Source organism: Lipophrys pholis, assembly GCF_963383615.2.
Source record: "Lipophrys pholis genome assembly, chromosome: 19".
NCBI classification, from domain to species: Eukaryota; Metazoa; Chordata; class Actinopteri; order Blenniiformes; family Blenniidae; genus Lipophrys; species Lipophrys pholis.
In genome coordinates, this window is record NC_137647.1 from 6,818,398 (window position 1) to 6,843,963 (window position 25,566).

The 25,566-nt window shown below is 42.3% G+C and overlaps 1 protein-coding gene across 2 annotated transcripts in view; it reads left to right on the forward strand.

The window, feature by feature from the left end:
- Positions 1–278: 278 nt before the first annotated feature.
- Positions 279–25,566, forward strand: part of ep300b (EP300 lysine acetyltransferase b) — a gene marked incomplete at its 5' end in the record, with an annotated part of 31,897 nt that continues 6,609 nt past the window's right edge. Inside the window, 24 exons of one of the 2 annotated variants that reach the window (XM_080488131.1) lie at positions 279–372; positions 2,488–3,086; positions 4,778–4,957; positions 7,427–7,748; positions 8,239–8,352; positions 9,190–9,432; positions 9,690–9,795; positions 9,890–10,018; positions 10,184–10,301; positions 10,803–10,986; positions 11,209–11,286; positions 12,178–12,263; positions 12,437–12,589; positions 12,705–13,310; positions 13,775–14,011; positions 14,086–14,281; positions 15,015–15,166; positions 17,137–17,376; positions 18,808–18,896; positions 20,019–20,099; positions 21,606–21,662; positions 21,883–21,960; positions 22,526–22,593; positions 24,550–24,700. In XM_080488131.1, the coding sequence (XP_080344257.1) occupies positions 279–372; positions 2,488–3,086; positions 4,778–4,957; positions 7,427–7,748; positions 8,239–8,352; positions 9,190–9,432; positions 9,690–9,795; positions 9,890–10,018; positions 10,184–10,301; positions 10,803–10,986; positions 11,209–11,286; positions 12,178–12,263; positions 12,437–12,589; positions 12,705–13,310; positions 13,775–14,011; positions 14,086–14,281; positions 15,015–15,166; positions 17,137–17,376; positions 18,808–18,896; positions 20,019–20,099; positions 21,606–21,662; positions 21,883–21,960; positions 22,526–22,593; positions 24,550–24,700 (4,361 nt within the window). The remainder of the gene's footprint in view (positions 373–2,487; positions 3,087–4,777; positions 4,958–7,426; positions 7,749–8,238; positions 8,353–9,189; positions 9,433–9,689; positions 9,796–9,889; positions 10,019–10,183; positions 10,302–10,802; positions 10,987–11,208; positions 11,287–12,177; positions 12,264–12,436; positions 12,590–12,704; positions 13,311–13,774; positions 14,012–14,085; positions 14,282–15,014; positions 15,167–17,136; positions 17,377–18,807; positions 18,897–20,018; positions 20,100–21,605; positions 21,663–21,882; positions 21,961–22,525; positions 22,594–24,549; positions 24,701–25,566) is intronic. The other variant, XM_080488132.1, reaches the window with a different exon arrangement.

Below are 25,566 nucleotides of genomic sequence, written 5' to 3' on the forward strand. Positions count from 1 at the left end.
CCACCTTCCCACCTCCCCCTGTTCATATCCGCGAAGAAACACAACCTCCGACAGGGGAGGGGGGACCGACAACCGCAGAGAGGAATAAACCGAGAGGGAAGAAGTGAGGGAAGAGTTCAACACTGCCGTCCTCTCCCCTACCGTCCCCCCCAAACGGTGGGGGAAACGTTTCCTGACGGGAGAAGGGAGACGCAAACCAGGGAATTTTTTTAAATAAAAGTTTGGCCCTCTGTGGATCTACACCTATTTTTTTTTTTTTTTTTTAATTCGTCAAAAATATGGCCGATAATGTCCTGGAGTCCGGCCCGCCTTCAGCCAAGAGGCCCAAGCTGTCCTCTCCAGCTCTCTCGGTGTCTGCCAGTGACGGAAATGGTAAATATAACACATGCATTACTTTGCTCGGTGAGATTTAACGTAGATTTGTTGTTGTTGGTGAGCAGAAATGACCCGGATGCTGCTCTTAATACCTGCAGAGTTGCACGGGAACTTAGGTTTGCTTCTGCACAATCGTAGGGCTTTTAAAAAAAAAAAAAAAAAAGAGGAAAGAAAAACGCAAATAACATCGTGTGCATGGTTTAAAAAAAAATTAAAAGTTTAATCTGGGACTCGGTGCTGCATAAGAGGAAACGCGGCGCAAAACGCAACTTTCCAGCAGTTGTGTTTTGATGCGTTAGCCTCAACAGGCTAACTAGTAGCATCAACTCTCAGAGATCCAAACAATGGAAGAGTCGAGTCACCCCACTCTGCTTTAAGTTGCCGGGACCCCTGTATTGAGTGAATTAATTCAATGGGGCGCGAGTGTGTGCACATCAATCACCGGGGTTTGTGGGTATCAAGAAGTCCGGGAAGCGAAACATTATTGTTCTGAACGAGCAGTTTGGGAGAAAGTAGTGGAAACCCAGCGAGCTAGCTAACTAGCTCGGCTGTTTACCCCGGCGGACCGGCTCAGCTGAGCTCCGGAGCTCGTTAGACTCGAAAGAAGTGTAAAACATCCTAAATTAACTCATTATCGCCGGAGCGTTTATTTCTTTGGCGCAAACGCTGAGAGAGAAGTCGCTCCGGGGCCATTATTCGGCGTCACAAACGTGCCGTCGGCGTGTTTTCTCTCAACTATTGTCGCACTCAAGCTAGCCATTGTTCCACTCTGCCTTAAGTTCTCCGGAGCGGCGTCGAGCCGCTCAACTCGAGGAGTCTCGATTCAAACACGTCGAGTTCATAAGGAGAAGGGGAATCAGCCCACAGTCTCCCGAATGGCTTCTCTCGTGTCCTTTTGTTTAGAGCTCTTTTAGTTTCTCAATTGTACCGGCGATGCCACTAAGGAAGCCCATTCTCGTTTGGTCCTCCATTGTCTGACTGCACGGTGACACTCAAACTGCACTTTTAAGCAGTCCACTTTTCTTTTTTTTTTTGAGGGTATTGGAATGAAACCAAACGGAAGACTGTAATTCACTCAGATTTTTTTTAATTTTTAGTTAAGTTTTATGGAGGAAGAAGGAAAGAGTTTAATCTTGGCATCATGTCCTCTTGTTGCTAACAGATTTGAATGATCATATCATACTTCTATTAAACTCTCATCTTTCAGCTGGAAATAGAGTTTAGATCTTAAACTTGGTTTTTTGGTTTTTTTTTTTCCATGTACAAGATAATCAAATCCAATTCTCTTCAGTTCTCAACACAGCAGATCCACCATACAAGCTCATTGAGATATCAAAAAGCCATAAACGGGCATAAAAGTGACATGTAGTCAGTGTTTAACTCTATTTGTGACTATTCCATTTGGGGTATCAAACTGTGATGCTTGAGGGCTGGCGTCCCGTATGTTTTAGACGTATACCTGCTTCAGTATTTCTTAATCTAATATTAAAGCTTGTAAAAATGTTAAATAAAGAGTCACTCATTGCAATCAATTGTATTGCAACTGGGAGGAAGACCTAAAACGTGCAGGGCGCCGCCCCTCGATGGCCGGAGTGCGACACATATTTCTACACACATGGCTGTATCTCCAGAGGCACAGTAGATTGTTGCGTTTGCTCATCTGTTTTCTAATGTAGCAGCATAGCTGCTGCTTGCAGGTTATGGGTGAATGTGACTCACCATGTAGAGTGGCTGACATTGGGACGTGCTAGATACGTGAGGTCCATTTAACATCAGTCTCCTGCTTTAGTCAGTCTTCCTTCCTTGTCCAGTATTTTTGTGCTTATAGCTGTAATGCAAATGCACACACGTACCAAGGTAGTGAAATGTTTACCTCTCTGTGGCTTCTCACCCTGTCCTCACTGCATTTACTCTCCATGTATGGCACAGCACCAAACCACAAACCGAATCTCAGGAGAGAAGTCCTGGCAGAGAGCGCTGGCTACTGCTGCACTGGTTGTCCAGCTAAATGCTGTAGATCAGGAGCTACTCATGTTATTTAATGCAAAGGAACTGAATGAAATCACTTGTCTTTGTCAGTAAGATTATCGTCTGTGTTTATTCACCTCGTAGATTTTGGATCGCTCTTCGATCTGGAGCATGACCTGCCAGATGAACTCATCAGTTCTTCAGACCTGGGGCTGACCAATGGAGGGGATGTCAGCCAGCTTCATACCAGTCTGGGAGGCCTTGGAGGAGTGCTCGGTGGCAGCGCGGGCCAGGATGCCGCAGCAAAACACAAACAGCTATCAGAACTCTTGCGTGCAGGAGCACCGACCCAGCAGGGTGGTCCTGCTTCCAATAGTACACCGTCCGGGGCTTCCATGGGGATGATGGGGGGTGTCGGTGGACCTCAAGGAATGCCCCCCCAGGGGCAACAGCAGCAACCTGGATTAATGCAGCAGGTTGGGATGGTCGGAGGGGTGGCAGCGCTCAGTCGGGCAGCAGCCATGATGGGTGCCCAGAAGGGCAATGCAGGACCGCAGCAGCAGGGGCTGATGGGAGGTCAGGTTGTGAATGGCTCTCCTAGAATGGGGTACCCTGGAAGTGCTGGCATGGGGAGCAATAGTAACCTTTTGGCAGAAACCCTACAGCAGCAGCAGGGCGGCCAGCAAATGGGAGCTGGGGGTCAGGCGGGGATGAGACCGCAGCAACCTGGAGCACTGAACAAGGTAAGCACACTCAAAGCAACATGTTTAGCCATTAGGGAAATTGGGAAAGTCTCAAATTCCAACAAATAAGAGTTTTATACTTGTTTTTGCAACATTTTCCCCCTGAATTGAAAACAAAGAGGTGTTTTATTTTTCAGCTAAATCCAATACTTATGGAATTTTCTTGGAAAACTAAAAACATCCTTGTCGCTAATGCACTTTTTCAGTGTTCAATTATATTCATATCTTGCATAATTCAACGGAAAGGTGGACACACTCATCTGCATGTTTCCAACGTGCCCGTTCTTCAACATACCTGATTGTGGTATGTGGCTTGTTATCAGGCTTACTGATGGCACAGTCATTAATTTCTGGTGTGTTGGAGCAGAAAAACACTGAAAACATGCAGGATCATGGCCTTTCAGGGCCAGGAGTTCCTACTACTGAGCATCATGTTGTAAAAAATATAATGCCGACGGTATGAATTATAGTTTTAGTATGTTAATGCTTTGCTCCAAATGGAGATTGAGCACCTTGCATGATCGTCACCACCATTGGTTTGTGAATGTTACTTAACGTAAAGTGCTTTGGGATTACTGAATCTGTGGTGGGGGAAAACACTGTATGAGTGAAGAAAGCACATTTTATTAGAGAAATCCATTAACTATAACCATTTCTTGTCATACCATTTTTCTTGGGAGCCCCTCCCCATTTTGTCATTATTTTGCTTAAAAATTAAAGTTGAGTACACAAACATGCAAAAGCAGGATCTTTAAAAAAGAAAAGAAGCAATGATCCTTTCTAGATTAAGCCACTTTATCTTATAAAGTTGAAGATGTACTGAGTTCTTCTGAATGAATGGAGTGATGCTGCAGCCTGATACAGGCTCGTTGTAGCGGCTCGGGTGAGACTGCCGAGGAGGAGCTGTTGCGAGCAGGTGCAGACAGGAGTGTGGTTACGCGTTGGACTCGGCAGCTGCATCGTCGTTCTCTCTGTGGTATCGATGGTTAACCTCCTCGCTCGTCAATATGCCACACGACGGTTGTGATTTGCTCTGATGGAGGGAAGGTGTTCCACACGCAACTATTAGATGACTTAATTTACATGCATTTCTCCACTTTAAAGGGCTGTATTAACTTTCTGCCGCCTATTGTGGCCTGAAATATCAACATGATGGTGTAAACAATATCTTTTTTTTTTTTTTTTTTTTTTTGGGTGCATGCCTTGGAAATCGTGCTGTTTTATTTCATCATTACACAGTACGCCTATTTGTCTTCATGCACAGAAGCAGGGAGAAACGATTGAGAGTCTCGCATTGGAGAACACTTGAGAGCTCTCGTCCCAGTGTTGCAGCCATGGCTCACCCTTATTGTACTTGCTTTTATTGGCTGCCGCTGAGATGAAGAACAGTTCAATTCAACGCTTAAGGTCGTAGCAGAGATCGTAACTAATGGTGACCTTGTTTTTTATGTCTAAAAGTAGCAATTACATCTCAGCTGAGCTTTACATTTATTGCAGAGACGTTAGGCCAGGAGAAAGCATTAGCAGTTGTATTTGGTAGGATGATTCCACGTTGGCCTTTTAATCAATGTTCTCACTGTAGCATCACTTGGGCCATTGAAAGAAATCCTGTTGTCGGCAAACATAACGTGTCTTTGATGTTTATCGTCCTGCATCTGTCATCCTCTTTAATCCTTGTTCCTCTTCTTTAGATGAATATGATGGCTAACGCGGGCCCCTATGGTGGTCCGTACGGCCAACCTGCTGGCCAGGGGTTGCCGGGAGCAGGGCTGGGCCCACAGCTCCAGAATAAGGCGGGTCTGGCCAACAATATGGCCGCCCAGTTCAACATGGACAAGAAAGCAGCACCGGGTCAAGGCATGCCTGGGATGGTAGGATTTGTTTTTTGTTCTCTGCAGTTAGAAACCTCTGTTGTCCTGAGCTGGACATTAAGCTTACATTTAATTATTTGAGCTTCTTCAAGTGCAACTTTACACATATTAGATGTGATATCATCACACAGACAGATGTGCTTATAACATCAAATATTAAGGAATTAAGTGCCTTCATTCATGCATTTTTCTTCCGTTTATGATCCCACCAGATGTGTGCACAAGAAAGAAAACGCTGTCATGAGTTATCACATTTGACACAACCGCTTCTGTCCACATCACACTTCACACACCCTTCATGTTTGGATGTTTGCAGCAGTTGTAAACTCCTGCCGTCACATGACACTGGGCTTCGTGTCACAAGTAGACGCTAATTTGTTTTTTACCTGTGACTCGGTTGTTGGAGTAGGTTTTCTTCTTATCTAGAGTTTGGTCATTCCAACTCCCATCTCACGCTGTCATTAGTTATCACATTTGACACAACTGCTTCTGTCCACATCACACTTCACACACCCTTCATGTTTGGATGTTTGCAGCAGTTGTAAACTCCTGCCGTCACATGACACTGGGCTTCGTGTCACAAGTAGACGCTAATTTGTTTTTTACCTGTGACTCGGTTGTTGGAGTAGGTTTTCTTCTAATCTCGAGTTTGGTCATTCCAACTCCCATCTCACGCTGTCCATACATTAAAGTGTCATTTGGAACAATGCAGAGCCCTAGAAGCTGCTCCCAATGAACGTCCAGCACTTCCAAAGTGTGTGTCAATGGTTAAATGTTCAAAGCCGTTCAGTATTTTTCTGTAAATGTCAGTAGATGACATAAGGTCAAAATGCTTAAAATTTATATTTTTTAATGAAATCAATGCTTCCTAGAAATGAGGCTTATTCCTTGGTGATGCTATTTGGCACAATGCAAATTTAACACGTTTGTTAACACTGAGCTTAATATTAGACTCAGAATATAAGAAGCCCCCCCCCCCCCCCCCCCCCTTTCTGAGGGGGTTGAAACTCATCTTATATTTTGACCAATAAAGCACTAATTTCAATTGCAGAGTGGATCATTATCTCAGTTATCAAGTGTTAAAAAGACTGGATTTTCATCAGTATACTCTTGTATAGAACAAGATGTCAGTGAGTGCTCCTGTCCATTTGACCACCATATAATATTCAAGTTCCTTTCGAGTCCTCAGCTGCTTTCACTTGGCGGGCCGTTTTTAATCTCCTGGCCACACCATTTCCCTCTTTATTTCCATCACGCTGTAGCGCTGAGATAACACTGAGGACTCCAGTAATTGTTTTCAGGTCCCTTAAGGCAACAACTGACACTGATAAATTTGTTATGTTGTAGTCTGCTGAATCTGGTAGCGGCCACTTCGTGTGAAGTTCCTCTATTTACTCTTCAGTGACATTTTTGTGAAACAAAAGTGTCCACGAGCAGTGTCCTTTTGTAGCTGGAGCGACGCGTGAGCGCTGTTTAGGAATAAGATCCCATTACCACACGCCAAAACAGGACTTTAACAACAAGTTTATGCACATGAGAGGCGAGCCCAACTTGTGGACACCTGTCCAAACACCAAGTAGTCACACCTCAGAATAAAGTGGGCGCATGCTTTGTGTGACAGTAATTTTGTTAAGGACCATTAATCAAAATGTTTTAACAAAGCTCCGTTTTTATTCAGGGGAGGGATCTGTCGGTGCAGATATACGTGTCTGCCGACCAGCCTCTTTTTGGAAAAAGCTCACTTGTTTCAACAAATCCCAACATGGCAGCAGAGCCGAGCCACTAAATTATGGGTGATTAGGCTTCCTGGTGTCTTGAAGCGAGAGACGCCCCTGCTGAGCCTCGGACACGGTTGTGTTAAGTGGGATTTGAGTCGAGAAGTAGTGTAAATCTGCGATACAATGGTCTCTCCTACAGCGAAAGAAGTTAATCCTTTTGAAGTAAACTCGACCAAATGCCCGAGCAGTGCCATGTCCAATCGCAGTGAGTCACTGTAGACTGCTAACTCACCTGTTATGTGTGAATACAGCATGCTCTGAAAAGTGATTTTGTTATAATTGAAGGCAGGCTATTACTTAAACAGGCCAGTTGCAGCTTAATGTGGTTTTCCTGTTTTTAATGACAAAGTAGATGAATGTGAACTCCTCAAACATTTCTTCTTTTCTCTCATAAAACTGTGTAGTGATCGTTCAGTCGTGTACCTGCTCTTTCCTGGAGGACTTTGAGGCACAATATCATTGAGGCACAATATCTTCGCCTTTTCTTTTTCTGAACTCAATGTAGTAGTTTTGCTGGATTGAGATTCTGGTGCACATAAAATGTGATTTACAGCTGTAATGAGTTAAGGAAAAATGGATCATTCACTGTCCCTGGCACCACTATTATCTGATTAATTACTGGACGGGGTCCCAGAATACCTGATCTTGTAAATAAATCTTTCCAAAACTCTTCTTTCTTCTCCATCTCTAGACTCCTCAGCAGCAGCAGCAGCAGCAGCAGCAGCAGCCTGGAGCCGTCGGCGGTTTACCAGTCGGTGGTGCGGCAACAGTGGGAGGAGCCCAGGTCGGACTCAATGCGGTTGGGGCGGGACCCGGCACAACGCCTCCTACGGCAGACCCCGAGAAAAGGAAGCTGATCCAACAGCAGCTGGTGCTGCTGCTCCACGCGCACAAGTGCCAGCGGAGAGAGCAGGCCAACGGGGAAGTGCGGCAGTGCAACCTGCCCCACTGCCGCACCATGAAGAACGTGCTCAACCACATGACTCATTGCCAGGCTGGCAAATCCTGCCAGGGTGAGTCTGTTGAATTATGTTGATTGCTGGTTTTATTGAGCGTGGCTTATTTCATAAACACTAGGCAGTGGTTAAAGTGCTCGTGTATCTTCAGCAGTTCCTCTTTTTTTTTCTCCCATTTTACCCATCTTTATATGTTAAATCTCATTTGATATATTATTTCTTTTTATCAAGATGAGTTATTTTCTGTTCAGCTGGCTGTTCTACCCTCATCTTTCTTTCTTTTTCTTATTGAGCCTCCATCTGGACATAGTTTTATTGTACTGAGTGACTCATACAATAACTTTCTTATTCCCTGCCTTCTCCTTTTTCCTTGTGACGCTTATGTTTTTCTTTTCCCCTCTCATCCATCTCTCATTATTCATCTCCCTCCTTCACCCTGTCACAATTTGTCACTCCACTTGGTTCTCTCTCCCTCCTTTTTAAAAAAAATTTGTTAAACACCTCTTCCCTTTTTCTCTAACCTTTCCCTGCTTGCTTTTGTCTCCAGTGGCTCACTGTGCCTCATCCAGACAGATCATCTCTCATTGGAAGAATTGCACACGACACGACTGTCCTGTATGTCTGCCACTTAAAAACGCTGGAGACAAGAGGAACCAGCAGTGTGAGTGTTCCCCACACTGTTCTCCGGTTGGTGTGTCATTGAGCATTATCCATGCTCCTGGCTGTTATTGTTGAATTACTACATGTCGTCTGAAATACAGTAAACATTTATTAATCTCAAATCTGTAGGAAAACCAAGAAAAACATGGAATCTTCCAATTGCAAATTCATTTTAGGAAACGTGTAATATGATGACAATTTCAGGCCATTCCAGTACAATTTCCTGAAATTCCCCAAAATTACATTCCAATAGCGTTTTATGGAAAGCAGTGATATGATTACATAAGTACTTTTTGAGGAGTAATATTTCAAAATGCTATTTCCTCTGCATAAATCAAAATCCGCCTTATTCTCAATTCTGCCTGACACACAGTGGAATCAAAATTTTGTCCCCCCCCCCCCCCCCCCCAAGGTGTAGGCCTGTATCACTAGGAATAAAAAATAGAGAATATAGGCAAGAAAGCAGTGCAACAAGATTTTGAAATAGAAGTTAAAAACTGAAATGTGCAATATCCCCCTGAAATATGCAATTCATAATACAATATTCTACTGAACTGTGCAACACACAATGCAGTGTAGCATCGGAATAAGTCGTATGTCCATCGATATGTGCATAAGATCTTACTGAGATCAGATGATCAGTGGGACAATAGTTGAGTGAATTGATGCAAAAAAAAAATTATTTTTGTTTTTTTTAAGAGCACATTAATATTGAATAGAATAAAATCCTGGAAGTACTGAAAAGTGAACTACATGACAGAATACCTGAATTCAGTGACACTCTATTTTTTATACCTTTTCTCTCTTCCTTATTTTCCCCGCTCTCCTCTCGCCACAGCTCTCATCAACAGTGCCGGCGTGGGTTTGGTGAACTCTTTAGGTTCCGGCGTACCGGGTGCACAGTCCAACACACCGAACTTGAATCCTGCCAGCCAGATCGACCCCAGTTCGATAGAGAGGGCCTACGCAGCACTGGGCCTCACTTACCAGGGCAACCAGATGCCTCAGCAGCCCTCGCAGGCCAACATGGCAAACCAGGGGCTGCAGGGGCAGCCTGGCATGAGGAATCTAAACGCCATGGGTAAGTTAAAAAACTCTGTATTTTTTTTTTTAATTAAGCTGGATGTAGATGCATTTTCTTTCTTGCGTTCTGCCACAGGACCACTCAACAGTCTGCAGATAAAATATATTTAAGTTGTTGTCATAGAAATCAATGGAAGGGAGGATTAATGGCAGTTATGGAAGCAGACACAGTTTTAACTTTAAAAGAAAAGACTTAAAACAATCGTTAGAAGATTTCAGGATAATTTTCAAACAACTGATGTCCATTAACATCAGGAGGAAACTCTATGGGAGTCAATGGGGGAGTTGGAGTGCAACCCCCAAACCAGCAGTCCAGTCTACTGCCAGACGCCATGTTGCACAACAGCATGAACGCACAGAGGTGAGATCTCTTTTTGATGGTCACACCTATTCATAAATACATACAACCATTACATTTGTATTGACAAAAATCTGTGTGTTTTTTTTCTCTTCAGTTTAATGAATGACAGTGTGGGTAACCTGGGCTCCATGCCCACAGCTGGTCCTCCTTCTGCTGCAGGCATTCGAAAGTCTTGGCATGAAGACATCACGCAAGACCTCCGTAACCACCTTGTCCACAAGCTGTGAGTCTGTTAAATCCCTGAAGAAGAAAAAAACAATTCGCTCAAGAAAGGAACCAATTTCTATCAAATTTGAATGACATTATTTTGAGCAGAGCATCTAATGAGGTGTCTGTCCTGAATTTAATTTTAGCTCCCTGTGTTTCCTGTTTGCATGTGTCTGAATAGTGTGCAGGCCATCTTCCCCACTCCCGACCCAGCTGCGCTGAAGGACCGACGGATGGAGAATTTAGTGGCTTATGCTCGAAAAGTGGAGGGGGACATGTACGAGTCGGCCAATAGTAGGGTAAGAAAACAATATAACAGAGCGTTAAAATGTTCTGTGGTTATTTACAATTAAAAACCACGGGATACTATCATAAAATGATTAAATTGTCTACGCCTTTTTAAATAACTAAATAAATAAATGTTTTCCTAAGGTAGATTTCCAATATGTAAACATGTATTTTCTGGCAAAAAAATTTACAATCCCAGCTGCATTTAGAGACCTGAATGTATAAACACCTCAAATCATAAGCAGAGAACTTGGGTGTTTTCCTTGCAATTTTTGACTAAATTAATACAGTTAGTGTTAAAGCCAGCGTATGCTTGGTAGATGACTGCCTCCTATTCGGGGGCTAATATAATAGGAGTGTTGTGATGACTGCAGTGGGTTTATAGGACCAATCTTTTAATATACGTATCACTAGAAGATGAACATTTTCATGCGAGGTGTCGGATCAGGATCATAGAAATGAAATCGACAATCGATGCTTTAACATCTTCCCTCTTGCTGTTTCCCTTTCAGGCGGAGTACTACCACCTACTGGCAGAGAAGATCTACAAAATCCAAAAGGAGCTGGAAGAAAAGAGGAGGACGCGACTCCAGAAGCAGGGCATGATGCCCGGCCAACCTGGCATTCCCTCCTCCGGCCTCCCACAGGGGCCTCCCGGCATGGGGCAGCCCCCCATGCCACCAGGGCAACCCCCCAGTGAGTAAACATACGGTTGTTACCTTAATCACACACTTCTCACACACCGTGCTGGCATGTGCATAACAGTCCGTGCTGCCTGGCACACGCTACTGAACAAGGACTTAATTTGTCATTAAAAAGCTAAATGTAGGTCACTGGAAAGCACGTTGATGAAGGTAAATTTTTTCAGTGGGTATCTGTGATCCTGTCGACAACATCTGTGATTTTTGTAACTCTTAGATGGCCCCCATGCCGATCCTTCCATGGTCAGACCAGCTGGACCCAATCAGATGGTCAACAGGATGCAAAGTCCAGCAGGTAACCAGCATTTAACTGTAATTGTGACTAAAACCTCTTGGAAGACGTTGTACGTCATTGCCTATTGTTGCATCAGAACAAATTTAATGCTTTCTTGAATCAGGAATGCATGAGGGAAAACTTAATAAGTTGTGAGAATTTGCAAATATGGGCTATTAATAAAGTACTATGTGGATGTGGCTGTGTTCTGAGGAGGCAGCACATTAAACACAAGTTATGAGGGTATATTTATTTCTTTTTCTCTGCTGCCACCACAGAAAACTTACAGGTGAGCTGATGTTTGTTTGTGGGGTTCACATGAAATGTTTAAAGTTTTACTAACTTTACTTCACATTTCTCAAACTAAGGGCCTTTTACAAGCCAGGCTTGTGCCTTTATTAATTAAACCACAATTTTAAACAATAACTGGTGAATATTTTACATTGAAACTATTCATGGCAGATGGTAGGCAAATGTAAGACAAATACTTTATAAAACATTTGCTCAGGAAATAAATTGTGGATTAATCACCATCCAACCTTCTATTCTGCCTTCCACCAAAATAAAGACTTGTAGTACATCTATGTTTATTTTGGAGTTTAAAACTAAAGTACAGCAGAAACACAACAATTTAAAAGGTTTAAATTGTTATCTATGCTTTGTGGTGGAACATGATTGACAAGACATTTTTATTCACAATAAAAAATCTTGGTTCCAAAAATTACATCTGTGCTGCAATATTTACTTTACCTACCAAAGAAACGTATGATTTAAAAAGAAACGTGATGAAAGAAAATGAAATGCCAACGGTATATATTCTTTGTTTGTCTCTAATAGTGTCGTTGATAGCTGTACATGGTTGTTTGTGCTTCCAGTTTCCTATTTTTTTACTTGTGGCTCATTCACTTTCAGGGATGACTCAGTTTGGTCAGATGGGGATGCAGTCGATGGGTCAGAGGTCAACGCCTCCTCTTCCTCATAATCCCCAAATGAACCAGGTTGGAATAACTGCCTTCATGTCTGCTTTTCATCTAGATTTTACGATTGTTGTGATTGGAAATCACAGAAAAACAACTTTACTACAACTTGTTGTTTTTGTTTACTGAAGTACTATGAAAAATATGTCTGGTGACGAGGAAAGAGAGACTAAAATTACTTTTTTGGTCTCCAGATGGGTATGGGAGCAACGAGGATGAATCAGCCTAATGCCGCGCAGCTACAAAACCAGTACCTCCCTCAAGGCCAGTTTCCCGGGTCCAATCCTGGACTTGGTTCTGGTCCTGTTGGTATGAACCAGCAAGGAGCACCGACCTCTGTGCCACAGGTAAGGAACTTAATGACAGTACATCATGACCAACATACCAGTTTGTGATCAAGTTTGGTATAGATAATCTAAACACTTGTTATGCACAATATGTCCTTTGTCTTGTCCTCTGCAGCAGAACCAGATGTCAACACCACCTTCCCTCCCAGCCAGCAGTCCTGCAGCTCAGTCGGCCCCCTCTGCTCTGGGCCCTGGAGCCCCTGCAGGCGCTATGGGCTCTGCTAATGCCAGCAGCACTGGGCCTCTACCCAACCTGCCTCCGTCCTCCAACTCCACGCAGCCCAACTCCTTCCCTCACTGCCCGCCCATCCGAACAAACTCCCCCTCACCAGCACGCAGCTTAACGCCTCAACCTCATCAAACGCCTCCAACGTTACCGCGTTCTCAGACGCCTCAGCCACAGACGCCGAGCACGCCGCAACTGCCTCCTGCTCCACAGCAGCAGCAGCAGCAGCAGCAGCAGCATCATCATCAACAGCAGCAGCAGCAGCAGCAGCAACAGCAGCAGCAGCAGCAGCAGCAGCAGCAGCAACAGCAACAACAACAACAACAACAAGCCTCGCAGCAGCAGCCGTCAGGGCAAGCTGCAACCTCGGAGAAAGCCAATCAGCTTCCGCAGCAGCCGCTTGGGGGTCCGGCTTCTTCGGGACCTCAAGCAGGTCAAACGTCTTCAGTGCCGACCCAGAACACTCACGTGCCATTACAGCTGCCGCAGACCCCAGTGAGTGCATGAATTTGTTAACTTTTCCACTTGGAGAGTTTTTTTGCAATTTAAATTATTTTGAAAAAGATTCTTAAATATTGAGTCTCTGACTGCTCTGCTGAGAAAACACACGTGAAGAAGACATGAGTAGAACGACCTTTGTCTCTTAGTTTGCAAAAGATTCACCAGTATGATAACTCGGTCAACGTTTCTAACTATATAGTCTTCTTCACACTTTTTCAAACCACCACGAGTAGTAGATTATAATGTGCAAAATCATTGTCAGTAGAAACACACTGACTACCAAGAAATGAGCAGAATGTAAACAGTTGTGCAAAAATGTTGCATTTTCTTGTCAAACCCCAAAGTGACACGGAGTCGGATTAATTTAAAATATGAGCTTAATGATAAAATTCAGTATAAAAGTGGTTTACCTTATTACTTATAATCGCTTCATCTATTGTTTTCTTTTGCCCTCACAGTTGTCTTCAAAGGCGTCTTTGACAGCAGACGGTCAGGTTTCGTCTCCGGCTTCAGTCACGAGCAGCAGTGAACCCACCTCGCAGCTCGCCACAGCAGACGGTCCCACTTCCAACCAGGAGGACATCAAAATGGAGGTGAAGAAGGAGGAGGAAGACGAAGATGCTGACACGCAAGACGAGGGAAAGGGAAAGCTGGGAAAGGGCCAGTCTGATGTGAAGGTGGAGGAAAAACCGGAGGTGAGAACATCTGTCGATTATGATGTTTTTAACGATTGTATCTCCATCGTTCTAACCTCTGAATCCCACCGCAGGTGAAGAATGAGAAGCCATCAGTTGACGGGTGTAAAAGTGAGCCAATGGACACGTCTTCATCATCTGTACCGTCATCCGAAGCCACGCCTGAAGACAAGAAGCCCGAGGTGAAGAAGGAGCCCAAAGAGGAAGAGGAGGGGTCAGGGTCAGCAGCCAACAACAGCTCCCCAGCCAGCACTCAGAGCAAGAAGAAAGGTAAGTCTTCACTCTGGTATCTATTAACTGCACTTTACTGGGCATTTCACTTTGCTAGAGAGCACTAAGGAAAGTTTTGTAAATAAGGGTTTGAATGGAAGTGGAAAACGTCCACCAGAGGAGCCGTTTCAATCAGATAATCTTCTCAAAGAGGTAAATATATCTGTACAGATTATACCAAACCATCATTTTATTCACATATATACATATGAAGAAATCTAACAAGGAAATAACACATTCATATAATACAAGTGCTCCTCATTCAGTTCAAAGTTCACAGCTCTTCCTCTGCAGCCTGTATCGTGATCACAATTGCCCATTTCTTACAAAGACAACGAATCCATGTTTGTCACCAGAGGCCTGTATCGGTATCCAGCTGGTGTATTACATGACTAGACAGTGTTTTTATAGCTTGTAAATGTTGATTAAATCTTTTGGAGTTTTGGAAAAGTGTATTTCAGGTTTGAAAATGGTTGAAATGACTTTTTTCCCTCCCAAGAATCTTTTAAACCAGTAGAATGTACCCGCTTTGAATTGCTTTGTGAATGTTGGAGAGTGATGATGAGGTCCGTGTCTGGTCCACCAGCGGCCAGTTGCCGTTGTCTAGTCCATGTAATTCATGCCGAGATTCTCCTCAAACCATCTTCAAGTGCAGCAGAAGCTTTTTGCCGTCTGTATTCCAGCCTTTTTCCTCCCGCAGTCATTTACATTCCTATTTGGTTTTCTCCTGCAGTCTTTAAGCCGGAGGAGCTCCGTCAGGCTCTGATGCCGACCCTGGAGGCTCTGTACCGGCAGGACCCTGAATCCCTTCCTTTCCGTCAGCCGGTGGACCCCCAGTTACTGGGAATACCCGTACGTATTCGAACTAGTAACAAAACTAACCTGGTAAGGGACTGCACTGGCTGCCATTTTGCTTCAACTCCTCTGAAAACGTAGCGTTTCTTTCTGTTTTCCTCTTAAGTATTTTTGTTCTCTTTTTGCCATAGTCGCCATTTTTTATTTGAGTTATCCTACATACTTGCTCCAAATTTATGTTAATCATTTACTTTGTGTTCAGATCATGGCATCTTGTTATGTTGGCTTTAGATTTAAAAAAAAAAAAAAAAAAAGTGTTTTCTTAGTGTGTACTCTGCTTTTGTCATTTGTAAACGAAAGCAATGGCTCTCATGAACACTAATGCAAATCAGATGAGACATTGGTTTAAAATAAACTTCCCCTTTGAGAATTTATAAATGTATGTCCATTCAATTTTAATGGAATGTGACGATGGCTGAAATCATGACCGTCTCACGATCCAAGCATCCATTCCACACATATTCAAATAAAAACATTGACGCACCACAAGGGGGAAATAATGCAGTTCATGAGCCAGTTGCTTTCATTTATCACTTTGTTGTTTGTCTTTTGATGTCAGTTTTTAAGTTTCCCACCATTACATTTGATCATTCTCATTGTAGCGTTCCATTGCTAGCTCTCTAGTTCAGTTCCTCACCAGTAGTAGTGTGACAGTGTTCAAGTGGGCAGTGTGTAGAGGTGGGACAGTGACTCTTTTTGTCCTTCTTCCACTGAATATTTCCTGGGAGGAGTATGTGAAGAGACAATATTGGCTCAAAGAAAGTGACAGTGTCCATCCTCCCTCTCCAAATTTTGATGTGACGCACCAGGCCATTGGCTCACCTTTCGTTTAGAAACCTCCACAAGTGATGCAACTTTTCCCGGTGCACATTCGCAGCCACACACTGAATAAGTATGATCTCTCAGAAACTTGTGGCATTTGTAAACGCTGCGGTCCTTTGTTATAAATTTGGCTCCGCAGTTTCAACAAAGTAATTTGCATCTCCTGTGTGTGCGAGCGGTCCCTTTCAGAGATGAGGGTCTGTTTTCTAACTCTTGTTGCCATGGTGACAGAGATGGACCCTGCTCTCTGAAACTCACACCTCCTTCCTATTTATATTCTATTTATTTATTTTTGGGTTGAATCTCTAGTTCTTCCTTATCCACGCCCTTTGCTTGTTTCCTAAAACAACGCTTTGTTTTGAGGAGAAGCAAAGGACTACAGAAGGGATTCAAAAAACAAAACACACAACTTGTCAAATTAATTTCTCCTCCCCTCAGCACTGCCGGCTTTAACCCTGCCGCCACATCGCCGCTCGTAGCTGCTGGCGTTGTTAATGCTGACCAATATGTTGCTGGAAACTGTAGATCTCTTGCCTGTTGCTTTTGCCACTGCTCTGTTTTTCTTGGTTTTGCACCCTGATCACAAGCTGAGCCTTTTTGTTTGCTTTTAGACCTCAAGCCAGGAATCATTTTTTTCAAGCTGTTTGGCAAAATCGGCTTTGAATGTGCTTTTGAAGAGAAATGTATTAATGATAACGTCTAGGCTTCAGTTGCGGTATGATTACGTGACACATAATCGAATCTGTAGCTTGGTTTTTATATCTTTTTGAGAGGTTGGCGGAGGACCGAGCAGACCGGTGGCGGTCGCTCCACCCCTCCTGTTCGCATAATAGATGGAGACTTGCAATGTAGGGTGCAAAGCAGAGAGCTGGAGGGCAGAAGTTGTCATGTCTCTCTGTTTGCACGTGAACCTTCTTTTCTGCAGCGCTCAACAACATTGTCCCCCTGCACCCTCTTCTCTCCCTCCTCTGGTCCCGCCTCTTCGAATGCAACGCCTCCATTACGCCTCCACCTGACGGCTGCAACGCTGATGACGCCGGTCGCACTCTTCCTTCCCATTCCTCTCTCGACCTCTGCCATCCGACTGCTCTTTCCACCCTTCCTCCTCTCACCTTTCTCTACCCCTGAACTTTACCTCAAACTCCCGATCTAACCCGGATGGCACCCTCCCAAACCAGGACTACTTTGACATCGTCAAGAACCCCATGGACTTGTCCACCATCAAGCGGAAGCTGGACACGGGACAGTACCAAGAACCGTGGCAATACGTAGAAGACATTTGGTTGATGTTCAACAACGCCTGGCTGTACAACAGGAAGACATCCCGCGTCTACAAGTACTGCTCAAAGCTGGCGGAGGTGTTTGAGACGGAGATCGACCCTGTCATGCAGGGCCTGGGGTACTGTTGTGGGAGGAAGGTGAGGCAAAACCACATTTCTGTCTCATAATTGCAAAAAGTCGACTTCAAATCCTGCGTGCACCCAGTTGCTAGTCAGTTTCTCTCGCTGTGTGAAGAGCCTCAGCTTTATTTATAAGTCATAATTTGGGAAAAATCCAACCCGGGGTCGACTAATTGCAAAGTTAGCCAGGTGAAAGTGTACGGAAATGCACATTGCATAAATAATTTAAACGACTTCTGAAACGTTTGCAGTTTTGGGTTAGGGTAAGGGTTATCACTCTTTTTTTTTTCTCTCTTTTTTTTTCTTTGAGGTCCTTTTATAGGACTCCATATCTGATAAGGTTCAAGGTAAAAGTTCTGTGCAGTAGCTGTCAGGCACTGCTGCAATATTTATAGAAAATATGAAGCAAAATCTACTAATTTCACATTGATTAAACAGGACAACTTCGATTCAATTTCTTTATCCTTCCTTTTTAAGAAGATGAAACCTTCAAACTTATTGGCATGCAATTGTGACAAGTTGGGAAAGGTACTGTCTCCCAGCTTCACTAAACGGCTCAGGTCATTCTGCACCATGCTATGAATGTTATAAAATTGTAATTATAATTTCAAAAGTAGAGACTTTTATAAAACTAAAGCTGGTTTTAAAATGGCTGAAATCTCTTTATTACTTGAAAGCTTCTAATAAACAACATTGTGAGGCCAAGTCTTCTGCAGGGATAATTTAGTACTACCGGTAATGTTTTTTTTTTTTTTTATAAAGCATTTTCATTGTTCATATAACAATCTTGCAGTCTATGCTAGATTTTGAAGGAAGCCAGAAAATCAACCAATATTGCAGAAATACGACATCAAGCTAGTTCTCGTCATTACTCTTGCTCAGGATATTGAAAGAAAACAGTCAAATCTTGAAATCACAAATGCTTGGATCACTTTACCTCGATGCCACGCTGAGCCAACCTGTTCATAGTTTACTGCAGACCTGCCGTAGTTTTGTGTGACATTACATAAATAAAGTTCAATCTAGAGGCATGTTGGTTTTAAAACAGTCTCTAAAACCCTCTAAGCAACTTTGGTCTTGAACTTCGGCAGTGATTTACAACTTCCTCGAAACTAATACTACATTATTAACCAGGTATCCTTCCAAGCTTCAACCTGTTGTGTAACACTGAGTAGTGAGTGCTGCCGAGGTGCTGGATGTTGTTTTCTTGCTGACAGAACCAGTTGATCTTCATCTGTTCCAGTCTTACACAAAGCAAACAAGCTGCTAATTGAAAGCCTTCATGTGGTTTATTTGACAATTGGTAAACGTAATGTAAAATTACAGCTGGGTGTGACTACTCCAATTCACAAAGAGTGAAGTTATGCATGTGCGTGTGTGTGTGTATTTGTACAACAGGTATAACAGGTCAGTAAACAACTTGTTCTTTCTGTCTCCTTGCTGTTGCAGTTTGAATTTTCCCCCCAAACTCTTTGCTGCTATGGAAAACAATTATGCACCATCCAACGCGACGCTGCTTATTTTAGCTACCAGAACAGGTAAGTGACGTGGACACAGCAGATCACTGTCACACCCGGACACATCACACGTTAAGCCTTTTGATATTTTGCTTCCAAAAGAAAAACAAGTGCAGCTAGTGAGATCAGATTCTGTGTATTTTGGTGTCTTTTGCACATTGATCATATATCTTGCACTAAAGCATCAATCAGTCAGTACAATCACAGATGAGTTTTGATTTGGCTTCTAATGGTTACCCTGGCACCATCTCCCATCCTCACACTTCACCGTTTTAATTTCCATTATGTTGCCATTCATAAAGTGGGCTCCTGTCTTCTGCAGCAGCTAGCCTGTATTTGTTGCTCCATTGTTCCGAGTACATCTCTGTGTAGAGCTTGTATTTTCTAATATTCTCTCACACAGAGTGGGGATGGGTGTCTGTGTGTGTGTGTCCATTTGCACCACCAGAAGAAAGGTTCCCACTTTATAAATGAAAATCCAGGATGATGGGTCTCTGTTGCTTTAGCATTTTGTTTATTTTCCTCATTCACCTTCTCATGTTTGGAGACTCGTATCCTCACTCCCTTCCGCCTTCACAGCTCCTAGTGGTCTCTCATGTTGCTGTAATGTTGTTGTTGTTGTTTACCACTGGATGTCTGACGCTAATCTTTGCTTTGCCTTGGCTCTCTGTCCTCTGTTGGTTGTTGTTCACATCTTGTCTGTTCCCCCCCCCCCTCCCTCTTCATTGTCTCCGTCTGACCTGTAACGATTTATTTCACGCTTTTTTTAATATTCATTTTGAACCCCCCCCCTCCCCCGTCTCCCCTCCCCCTCCCCCCGCCCTTCCCCTTCTCCTCCCCTTCTCTCCCTCCTTTTTTTTAACGCTTGTGATGTCTGCATTGGCCTGCTTTGGTGTGACCAATCATCCACTCCAAAATTTGCGCGCAAAATCAAAACACCCGCCCACTCAAAAACCCTGCATCACGATTGGCTGCTACCTCCTGGCGACGACCTACCTTGCCCTCTGCCTCCTCCTGTGTGTGCGCCCCCTGGCCTGTCCTGCCCTGCCCTGATTGGCGGCTGCTTCTCCGTGCCCTCTCTGTGATTGGCTGTGCTGATGACGAACGGTGTAGTTCACCAAAATATGGGCTTCTTGCTGACAGGTACCACTTCTGTGAGAAGTGTTTCAACGAAATCCAAGGCGAGAGTGTTTCCCTGGGGGATGACCCCTCCCAGCCTCAGACGTAAGTACCATCGCACTGCCTCTGATGCACATTATGCAACTGCTTACAAAGCCGAACTTCAAATGAGGAGTCCTGGGGGTCTGATGTTCAGCATTTATTGAGACAGTTTACATTTTACAACCCACACAAGCATTAATCAAGTTTGAAAAATCCTCTGCCCTTCCCCTTTAAAGTTACAAACATCCTTTTCCTCCACTAATGAATCAGGAAAATTGATTGAAAAGTATTGTTTGTGATCTTCTTCTGCACTGGATCGTTGACGCCTGATTTTGTTTTGCTCTCTTGGCTGCAAATACAATCCAATGAAAGGTTTAGTGACATTTTGTGGTGAAGTTTCAGTTTACAAAATTGGCCGAAAACAAATTTTTAAAAAACCCACCACCTCACAACTGGCAGTTTAGTCTGAAATGGACACATTTCAAGGTAATTTTACAAGTGAACTCTTAGTTTCAGGTGACCACAAAACTATAGTTTCTGTATAAATACTACACAACTTGAGATGATTTTGACCACGTTAATACTCAGGCTAAAACTTTACTTTTAGTTTATTTTGGCTGGTTTTAATTCAAGTTCAGGATATTAAAAGGGGCAGTTTTAATTCCTTCTACTCGTGTGACAAAATTTAAGTTGCTGATCAACAGAGGCAAAGAGAAGTTATAATTCAAAGCTTGTTTGCCAGCATGTATTGCCAGAATAATATTATAACTTTGTATGGAAGCTCTGATTACTAAGTGACTAAATAAATACTCCAACTCAATGCCAGCCTCTTTTAAAAACATGGTCATAATGCAATAATAAGCTGTTAGCAGTGTTCATTTAATTTATTTAAACTGGATCACATGCTCAATAGGTTACATAATTTTTGGCTTTTGTGAATTAATGCTGATGTAGTTCACCGTTTGTCTAAAAAAGACAAATAAAATCTCATGTATAATATTTAGATTCGTTTGTTGTTTTATATACTTTCAATTACATACCTCAAGTCTAATGCTTCACCGAAAACAAGACATTTCATGTCGATCTGGAAGGATCTGTGAAATTGTGCCTGACTAATTTTGAAGACATTTGTGAAAATTGCCAGTGACTCAAAAAAAACAAAGATTTGATTCTTCTCAGTTCTCTGTTGAGAGGATTTTATAATTTTCATTGTCATCGATCACAGTCAACAGTTTTTTGGAGCCGGGAAAGGAGCAAATCATTTGGAAATGTCACTTTGGATTGGTGCAGTTTTTGACAATCTGAACATTTTACACAGCTATTGTGAAAATTGTTCAGCCTCAAACGAAAGAATAATGATTTTGTGGGATGTAATTTTGTTTACAACGATGGTTATTCCTCTGGGTTGATGATTTATAAGGATACTTTTTATGTAGATTTGTTTTGAAAATTAACAGCCAGTTTTGCTAAATTAAAGAGGTTATTGACTGATTTTGCACCTTTTCTGCATGGAAGTGATTACTGTCTGGTTACAGTAGTTTTTTTTGTTTTTTTTTATATTTCCCACAGGTCCATCAACAAAGACCAGTTCCAGCGAAAAAAGAACGACACACTCGACCCAGAGCTGTATGTGCCCCTCTTCTTCTCTCATTAACTTTCTGTTAACTTCACACACCTTTGCAATTATTGTGCTCAGTTTGTATTCAATGATTCTCCGCTCTTGGCCGTCTCTCCGAGCTCCCGCTGAGGAACGAACATGTTGTGCCAGCGCGTACGGCGTGTTTGCGATATTAACTTTGTCCCTATTGTGTCTCCCCTTTGTCTCCTGAATCTTCTCTCCGCTCAGACTTGTGGAATGTACCGACTGCGGTCGTAAAATGCACCAGATCTGCGTCCTGCATCATGAAACCATATGGCCGTCAGGGTGAGCCCGCCGTCACACAAACACTCTCTTCACGATCAGATAGCCTGACGGGGCCTTGGATTTAAATCTGTATTCTCTTTAAAAAAAAATAAGATAAAATTAGACTCATTAAAACAATAAATTGGGATGCAGGAAAACCACATCTGTTAATTCCTCACACACTGACCTCAGGTTCTCGTGTTGCACGGGTGAACTGCTGGTGAAGATCACACACACACAGCTCGCCAGTCTTTCCGTGCGGTTTCGATCGAGAGCTGTAAAGTCTTTAAGTCCGGATCATTTCATCAGAGCAATAACACTGCCCAGAGTTGTGACAACAGATACGCATGCGAAGGAAGTGGATTCCTCAGAGTCTTGATTTCTCATCGCGTCTGGTCTGTTTGTAATTAAAAGACGTGAGCAATTTCCCCACTCATTATCGATGTTTATAGAATGGAGGACGAACATTAAAGGCCAAGTCATTTCTTGATTAAAGCCACTTAATCACTGACTTTAGTGCTTATTGTGACAGAGTGGATGACCTGCAAATTTAACAATATGCCATTTGTTTCCTCCCTCATGACAGCTTTGTGTGTGACAACTGCCTCAAAAAGGCCAATAAGACGCGGAAAGAGAACAAATACGCAGCCAAAAGTAAGTGGAGACACGAAGTTCTTGACTATTTCACCGCTCTGCTTCTGCTTGTTTCAGACTTATTACACGTCTTTATTTGACTGAGGAAATTAATTCTGCAGCTTTGAGGTTGTTTTAAACTTTTGACGCATCACAATTACATATTGTTGGGATATTATATATAACATGTTGGCTAGACCAATGTATGTACAATGAAAGGAGTTGGATTTTTGCAACTGCATTTGTAAATCAAGAGACATCCCAGAATTTAGCATTCTACGATTTAAAAAAAAAAAAAAAAAAAAAAAAAAAAAAAAAAAAAATGTAAGCACTTATTGTCTTCAAGAATAAGCGTCATCATCTGCTAGTTGACTGAAAACACAACAATTAAACAGGGAAATATCCCAAAAGTTCGACTCAAAATCAATTAAAACTATTTTCTTAAGAATAAAATAATAAATTATTAGTATAATTATTAACATATGTCTCATAGTGGTTGTTGGTCCAGTACCACTTTTTTCAGTTTCTTATATTTCCTATTCGATTTGTACTATTTTGATGATATCAAATATTTTCATTAAATTAGAGACTGTCCTGTGATGGTTTGATCCTATAAATTATGGGCGTCAAACATATGTGAGCCAAAACTGGCCCACCAGAGAGCATAATGGTTCCCATGGGATCATGACGCAACATCTAAAACACTTTTTCTGTGTTGTAATGGGCAGATGAATATGGTGTGATATTTATTTTTCAGATGTACCAGTACGTGTCAGAATTCCCATGGGTTTGTTTTAATATGCAGCACGTAAAAGAAGCGGAATTGTTAAAACAAAATGTGAATGATATTGTTTGCTTTACTGAATTTGCTTACCTCTATGCGAGTGTATGTGAAAATAAAACTATTCACCTAACATTGTTACCGGGGAAACTTCAGAAATAGAATCCTCTAATATAATGTAATTTGTTTTGAAAGATCATTTTAATTTTGAAGATTTTCCAATTTAAACTACGACAAATAAAGTAAAGAGCTGAAATATTTTAGTTTGTTTGTACTAGTGTTATTTATATGGACGTTTCACTCTGTTTAAATTATCAAGAAAATTCCCTTTAGGTGAGTTACAGGTGCATCTCAAAAGTATTTGAATACAATGGAAAAATGTTAATCATTGAACACTTAAATTAAGACAACTTCATGCTCCCATTGGAATTATAACATAAAAACATCTACATCTTATAAAACCTGCAATGAACAACTTGTTTTTCCCCCAGACTAAATATTCTTAGCCTTTATTTCTGCGGGTAGTCTCATCGAGACACAAGGACTCACTCTGAAGAGGCCTGTTTCACTCAAAACATGCAATATAAAAGCAGGAAACATCAGTTTCTGTCAGACATACCGTTTCTGTAATTAAAGCACAAGTCCCAAGTGCAGCAGCTTTTAAAAGGAGCACATTTTCAGAGATTTTTTTAAAAGAGCCTTTTAATGATCGTTAATTTATTTAATAGAGGCCACATCCCCGGCTGGCCCACCTTGGATTATGTAACATCATGCTTCTGGCCAGTTTTGGTCAGCGAGCCGTATGTTTGACACATTTATTAAAATTGATTTTGTAGCATTGTTCTTGTTATTTGCAGATTTCACAATTCAGTCCCAGTTTTTTCCCGTTGTTTGTTCAAACCGTGGAAGACAAATACACCCGACTCGTTTTTATCTGTGATGTCAAGAAGTGAATGGAATGTTTTGTTTGGTGTTTGCGGTGAGGGTTCGATCTCACAGTCGCGTCTGTCTGTGGTTTATGTTGCTATTTTTCAAGCTGAGCAACAAGGGAGCTAAAACGCCTGCAGGAGAAGACAGATTAATGAAGACATCCACAGCAGGGAGAGATGTTTCTCTCATATCTGTTTGTTTTTTTTGTTGTTGTTTCTGTATTCCACACGTCTTCATCTGTTTGTTTTGTTTTCTTACTCCCACAGGACTTCCTCAGACTAAGCTGGGGAGTTATCTGGAGTCGCGAGTGAATGACTACCTCAAGCGGCAGCCTCACCCGGAGTCGGGCGAGGTCACGATCCGTGTGGTCCACGTCTCAGACAAGGTGGTGGAGGTGAAGCCGGGCATGAAGTCCAGGTACCAAGTCTCCATTCCTCAACACATTTCTTTAATTACATTCAACATATTCAAAGGCTTGGGACAGACATATGAGACGGGATTTCAAAAAGTGGTGCTTCACATTTTAATGGGTAGTGCTTTTTTATTTGAAATTGCATGATTTATATTTTATAATATTCACAGTAATGTTAACAGATATGCTCACAAAATAATTGGTTTGTTTCTAATCACAAACCCAATGCATTTAGAAAGTCATGGCTGTTTTTTTCTTTTTTGAGGTTGTCACATCCTATAGACGATCAAGTACCAATTCTTTTTATTAAAATGTGCTAACAACTTAGTGTAGCCAGTAACAGAATTCAAGTGACGAATTGATCCAAATGAGAACATTTTAAGCTACCAATACTAAAATGTGTGTGATTCTGAAAAAACTTAATTTTTTTTAAACACATTTTATAGAAATGCTCAATTAAAAGGATGTCACTTAAGTAAGAGGGTTACTCCTGACTCCTGGTTGTCATTCTTCAGTTTTAGGCAAAACAGACACACACATTTGGAGCTTACTTACTAAATCATTTGTTTGTGGTGAAATAATGGGAAATATTTAGTAGCAAAAATAGAAAAATGCTCAAGAACAGAGTAAAAAGCTCCCAAAACGGCTGACATCACCATTTTCTTTTGTATTAGCAGGAGAAAATGGTGGCATTTTATTAGATATATTGTCGAGCTTCTTGAAGGTCTGTGTGAGTCTAATCACACAAGTTAAAATTGATTAGTTGGTTCTCTGCATCTGTTGCCCTGAAGCTCCGGAGATTACCTCCTCTGTCGTCTCCAATTTACAGCGAAGCCAGACACTGGCAGACATAACCACTCCTGGAATGGAT